Here is a 6801-nt window from a genome sequence, read left to right as displayed (position 1 = left end):
GCCCCGACTCATAGCGACCCCTCCTTGGGTTTCCGAGGCAGTATCACTACGGAAGTAGGATTGCCCAACCTTCCTTCCGAGGAGTGGCTGGTTAGATCTTGATATATTCTTTGTGATGATGAATGCCATGCCATTCTTCTTCAGTTTGTCATTCCTGGCATAGTAGATCATATCGTCTGGTTCAAAATGGGCAAAACAAGTCCATTTCAGCTCACTAATGTGTAGGATATTGATCTTTACGTGTTACATTTCATTTTTGACAATTTCCAGTTTTGCTGGTGTAGTGCCTAAAGCATTTGATTGCTAACCAGAAGGCTGGCTGTTCAAACCCACCAGCCTCTCCTCGGAAGGAAGATTGGGCCATATGCTTCCATAGTGATACTGCCTCAGAAACCCAAGTATGGGTTGCTGTGAGTTGGATGTGACTCAAGAGCATTGAGTTGTGAGGTCCAGTTTTCCTAGATTCATATTTTGTACATTCTGTGTTCTGATTATTAAAGGATGTTTGCAGCTGTTTCTTCTCATCTTGAGTTGTGCCACATCAGTAAATGGGGATCCTGAAAACTTTACTCTATCCACATCATTAAAATTGGCTCTTCTGAGGGGACTGCTCTTCTCTAATTGCATTTTGAGTGCCTTCTGACCTGAGGGGCTCATCTTCTGGTACTATATCATACTATGTTTCAAGGCTATTCATAAAGTTTTCCAGTACTAATATATCAGACAGTGTTTCACTGCTATTCGTAAGGTTTTTCACTGGCCAATTCTTCGAGAAGTGAATGGCCTCTTCCTTTTTCTGAGTCTGTCTTAATCTGGAAGCTCCACTGAAACGTGTCCACCATGGGTAACCCTGCTGGTATTTGAAACACTGGTGGCATAGCCTCCAGCCTCACAGTAACACTCAAGCCACCTCCACAGTGCAGAAAACTGACAGACAAGTTTGTTTCCCTTAGCTGTCTAAGCTGCTCTCCTCATTTCCCCGTCTCCCCTGCCCTGCTCACTTACCTGGCCTGCCCCCTAGGCAAGCACCTGCCTTCTGCTGGTCCCAGGGCTGGCTGGCTTCCTGTTCCCAGGGCAGCTCCATGTGCACAAACACCCTCCTTTCTCTGGTCCCAGGGCTGGCTTACTGCTAATTTCATTTTAGGTGTTGCTTCTTGTTGTTATGTGCCATCGAGTCAGACCCGACTGATAGCGACCCCTCCTTGGGTTTCCGAGGCAATATCACTATGGAAGTAGATTGCCCAACCTTCCTTCGGAGGAGTTGCTGGTGGGTTTGAACCGCCAGCCTTCTGGTTAGCAGCCAAGTGCCTTAGGCACTATCCTACCAGAGCGCCTTAATTTAGATAGCAATTCATATTCACCAATCATTTTGTAATGTTCCAGTAACAGGTTTACTCTATTTCTGGACTAGAGTTCCTTGTTCTCTTCATTCATAAATGATTTCTGAACATTAAGTGTCAGACAGACAGTGTTCTGGGGCTCTGGGGATTCAGCAGTGAACCAAAATACCTGCTCTCAATGGAATTTTCATACAAGTGGGGAAAAACCCAAATTAAAATAACCTGATACATCACATATTAGAAGGTGGTTAAATCACATATTAGATGTAGAGCGAGATACTCAGTTTTAGCCCAAAATTGAAATAGCTTGTAGATATACTACTATTATATAGAGATTGGTGACTTTGTCTGTAGTCATGTTTCTTAAGCTTTGCATTTCTTACAGGATCTATTTTTGCTGCCATATATGTCACAATACATGTCATGATTGTTGATATTTGTATGAGGATCACAGTGTTATTAAGAATATTAGCGTCACTAATTGCATCTTACCAGTGTTAGTATTTGCTCTTATATTTTTGATTCATTGTGTTTATTTTAAATAGATGTCAATCTAAGTGGGGTTTTGTTTTATTTTTAAGCAGATGATGGTGGTGCTACCCCAGTGCAAGATGAACGGGATTCAGGGTCAGATGTTGAGGATGATATAAATGAGCAGCACTCTGGATCAGATACTGGAAGTGTAGAACATCATTCAGAGGTATCATTTAAAAAACATCTTTGGGGAGACTTTTCCTTTGTATTCTGAGACTTATTTTATTTGGGAATTACAGAGATCCTGTTGCAGATAAAGCTTCAAACCCTAAGGACAAAGGAGTATAGATTAATAGAGAGCTACATTAAAAATGTGTAATTAGGCATGGTCTAGCTACTTATAAAATCACAGATGTAGTGGTTAAATTTGTGTGTCACCTTGGCTAGGCCTGGTTGAGTGGCTGGGCAGTTGAATGTAGTATTCACCATGAGACTGGAAATCAACTCCGTGATGGAATCTACTGAGGGCAGCTGAAAAGCTGCCATTGGGTATGTGGTCTGCTTCCCGTATATAAGAAACTGCTTTGGGAATAGTCTCCAGCTTATGGCACCCTGCATGTCACCATGTCATTGCTCAGCAGCCTGTCATGCTCTGCCGACCTTGGGACTTTCAGTGGACTTGAATGAATGGCCTGCCATGTGGTTTGGTAACATCAGGACTGTGCTATTTTATTTGTCGACCTTGGGCTTGTTAGCCTCAGCAGCCAGTAGCTGCCTGAGTAAAGGGATGCCTCTAGCTTAAGTGGGCTGGGAGCAAGAGGCAGACCTGAAGCCCAAGGTCAAGGGGCTTCACACAGCCCCTAAAGCCTGGCACTTTAAACTCTGACTTCTAGCCTCCCAAACTGTAAGAGAATAAACTCCTGTTTGTTAAGGCCATCCCATTCGTGGTATATTCTTGTCAGAGCAGCACTAGGTAACCAGAACAACAGGGTGAGAAAATTCTAGTTGGGTCTCATTTCAGATATTAAGCAGTCTTCAACGGTGGATGTCAATTCAAAAAATAGTTCAGGTCTTTGATGTTTAACTAGGCTTCCCTATTCCCAAAGTAATGTCTTATTACGGCAATGAGCATTTGCAGTTCTGAACAAACACCAATTGCAGATGAGTCAACTGGGCAGCAGCTTACAACAAGTGTTAAACTTTATATCAGTGTTTAGGCTTATGGTATTGAACTGTTACAATATATGTTGCTGTTGTTGTTACGTGACTCTTCCTTGGGTTTCCGAGGTGGTATCACTACAGAAGTAGAAAGTAGATCGCCTAGTCTTCCTTCCGAGGAGTGGCTGGTGGGTTTGAACCGCCAACCTTCTGGTTAGCAGTCAAGTACCTTAGGTACTATGTCACCAGAGCTCCCATATGTGATGGTAGATAATGAAAAAGGAAGACCAAAGAAGAATTGATACACCTGAATTTTGATGTTTAAGAAAATTTAATATCCCAGGGACTGCCAGAAGAACAAACACATCTGTCTTAGAAGAAGTGCAGCCAGAATGCTCCCTAAAAGCGAAGATAGCAAGACTTCATCTTCCTTACTTTGGACACATTATCTGTAGAGACCAATCCCTGGAGAAAACCAAACAAAAAACCCAAACCAGTTGCTGTCGAGTCAATTCCAACTCATATCAACCCTATCCTTGGAGAATGGTATCATCAAAATACAGTCAATGAAAAAGAAGAAGACCCTCAACAAATTATATTGATATATTGTTGTTGTTGTTATATGCCGTCAAGTCGGTCCCAACTCATAGCGACCCCTCCTTGGGTTTCCGAGGCAGTATCACTATGGAAGTAGGATTGTCCAACCTTCCTTCCGAGGAGTGGCTGGTGGGTTTGAACTGCCAGCCTTCTGGTTAGCGGTCAAGTGCCTTAGGCACTATGCTACCAGAGCTCCTATTCATACAGTGTTGTGGTAATGGGCCCAGACATACCTGTTATTGTGATAACATCACAGGACCAGGCATCATTTCATTCTGTTATACATGGACTTACTAAGAGTCAGAACTGGCACCTAACAACAAAAACACATATAATACTAGAACACAAATGTAATTTTGAAAGCTGATTTTATTTAATAATACAAAGACGTATTAGATCTTTTGTATAGCATTTCAAAATATTTTCCATAATACTAATAAATAAATATTTAAAAAACAAATTAATTTGTCTCCCAGATAATAAAGTCTACTGCATAATGTTAACAAAAGTGGGATACTTTTTAATAAGTCATTTGTAAGTCTTTAGTAGAGACAAACAAATACATAAGAATGTAAAGATGGGTAAATTTTGTTTTAAGGATTTTAATGTTATATATTGTGCTTGATTATACATGTACAGAAAATTGTGTGATTTTAAGTAGTAGATACAGTTCTTAGAGATTATATCACCAAACTCTGTCCTTTGACATTTCATTAGTATTTTCATATATCCAACAGGTATTTATTGAGTACCTGCTGTGTGTCACTGTAGCCTAGTAGTATCAGAGCTTGTCTATATCCATAAGGAGGCATGAGAAGATAGGCACTAAGCTAATACCAGTGAGGTGGAGATCAGACATACCTCCTTTTTCCAGCTTTTTCACCTTTTCTGTTATCAGCCATCCTCTCAGGGGCACTCTAATTCTCTTCTGGGTTTGACAATTGTTGTAGTGGCCATGAGTCATTAGGCTATACTAACAATTATGTGATTTATTAGGAAATTATCAGGTTACAACTAAGGACCAGGATCAACTTGGAGGTAATAGAATATAATTCTATTCTATAATAGAACACCAGAAGGCTGGCGGTTCAAACCCACCAGCCACTCCTCGGAAGGAAGGTTGGGCAATCCTACTTCCGTAGTGATACTGCCTTGGAAGGGTCTCTATGAGTCGGGGCTGACTCGACGGCATATAACAACAACAACAACATAATAACAGGATACAGTTGGTCAATCAGGACTGTTTCCAACCAAGACTACTTTCAACTTTTGGCCATGCCAGCAGCCAGGCAGCCCTTCTCTTGGCTATGCCTGCTGCTGGGCCTTCTGTCAGCCTCTGCTCTGCTTGGACAAGGGTTACAGCACTTAAGATCTGCCAGCAAATGCCCAGAGGCACCCTACTCCACTAGCAAGCCTTCTGTCTAAAGGCTCACTTGTGCTCTGTGGTTTGGCAGGCCCTCTGCAGGTCCCTCACTCTGAGTCTCTTGGTTCCCACTGCTACTACTGCTTGCTGACCATCATCTCTCACTATCTTCAGTGTTAACAGCTCTGTCTTTCCTGTGCCTAGGAGGTTCTCAGCACAGAGACCTTGTACCCAAAGGACTTGCTCCACTCCAGGCTTGTCTTGGTGGTAGTTAGGTCCCCCTCAACCTCTGGGATTGACCCTTAGGTAGGGAAACCACTTGTCAATTTCAAGGTATGGTCCTCCTGTTAGGACCACAATCTGACCAATGCTTTTGGTAGTCCACAGTCACTTAATTTGTATAGTAATTGACCAGTTACCACCAGGTTACTTAAGCCTATTAGGTGGTTTTACTTACCTGTTTGCATAGCAGACTGACCAATCCCTGCAAGGTATCTAGAATTAACAGGGCAATTAAGAAGGCAGGCTGCAGCCCAATCAGTTATACTGCAGTCAGGCTCTTTTTCAGGTATTCTAGACATATAATTGACTGACAGTGGATGCTCCCACCTACTCACCTACCCACCTACAACCACCACCAAAATCTTCCTCATATTTTGCAGCAGTAGGAAAAAGACATTTAAAAATATACTTTTGTTGTTTTATTGTATAGGTTGTTAAAAGGTGATAAATAGTGTGGAGAAAGAAAATTAGAGTGAAGTGTGCCAGGGTGGATGAAAGGTTTCAATATTTATAAGGTTTCCCTATTTATAGGTAAGTCCAATTAAGCCTTATGGAGAAAGTGACATTTGAGCTGAGGCATGAATGGAAGTGAGGGAATAGCCATGCAGTATGTAGGAGAACAACATTTGAGGAAAGAACTTAAAATGGAAGTGTTCATGATACCTTCAGAGAATAACAGGGAGGCCAGTGTGGCTAGAGCACAGTAAGTAAGGGAAAATAAGAGAGCTAACTGGAGGTGGGGGAAAGGCTTACCTTTTAGTTACTTTGCTGTGGCTCAGTTTTTTGTATACTCTTAAAAATTTAGACTAAATTCTGGTTAATATATTAATTAACCATAGGTAGAAATTACTTAAGTCATTATGTGAGTTTGGTTTGAATATATTCAAAATGATTAAGAGACTCCAAGAATGAGAAGTTGATCATCTGTAGAGAAGATCTCTGGCTGTTGTGTTAAAAAAAAGGAAGGGATTATGGAATCATGTAAACATTGTTATAGTTCATTTACTGTGGAGTATCCTAAGTTTCCACTTTGGCAGGCAGTACCCAAGAACCCTTTGGGATGGTTATCTGACAGCCTCACGCTTCAGTTACAGATAAAAGCAGGCTCACTTTTAAGCATCTTCAATTACTTATTTGTAGTGAAATAGACACCAAATAAATAAATCTATGATTTGTTGAACATTTGGGAAATAAAAGTTTAAAGAAGAAAATTTAAATCAGCATGTTCTCATCACAGAAATCATTGCTAGCTTTTTACATTTTTTCTTCTGCACTTTCATTCTCTCGTGCATATAATGCATGTATATATTTTAAACTAACTTGAGATTTTACCAAATACATTTTTATTTTTATTATTTTTTTTTTTCTTTTCATTGTGATTTGGGTGAAAATTTACAGAGCAAATACACTTTCCATATGGCAGTTCACATACACTTTGTCTCATGACATTGACCACAATTAACCACAATGCAACATCTCCCCTCCCACTTCCTCCCAATAGTTACCTCTTCCCTGTGTCCATCCCTCCATGCATTCCTGCCCCCTGAGCTGTCTCCCTATGCATAAGCAGCCCTTCTTTATCCCATG

The 6801-nt window shown here is 41.0% G+C and overlaps 1 protein-coding gene across 1 annotated transcript in view; it reads left to right on the top strand.

Moving 5' to 3' along the window:
* The window catches only part of IWS1 (interacts with SUPT6H, CTD assembly factor 1), a 119552-nt gene that overhangs the window by 12814 nt on the left and 99937 nt on the right, over window positions 1-6801 (top strand). The window contains exon 2 of the mRNA XM_042783051.1: window positions 1922-2040. Within this exon, the coding sequence (XP_042638985.1) occupies window positions 1922-2040 (119 nt within the window). The remainder of the gene's footprint in view (window positions 1-1921; window positions 2041-6801) is intronic.

This window comes from Orycteropus afer, unplaced genomic scaffold, assembly GCF_000298275.1.
Source record: "Orycteropus afer afer isolate SDZICR_OR568_19922 unplaced genomic scaffold, OryAfe1.0 scaffold00612, whole genome shotgun sequence".
Classification (NCBI taxonomy): Eukaryota; Metazoa; Chordata; class Mammalia; order Tubulidentata; family Orycteropodidae; genus Orycteropus; species Orycteropus afer.
This window is presented reverse-complemented; position numbering and strand designations above follow the sequence as displayed.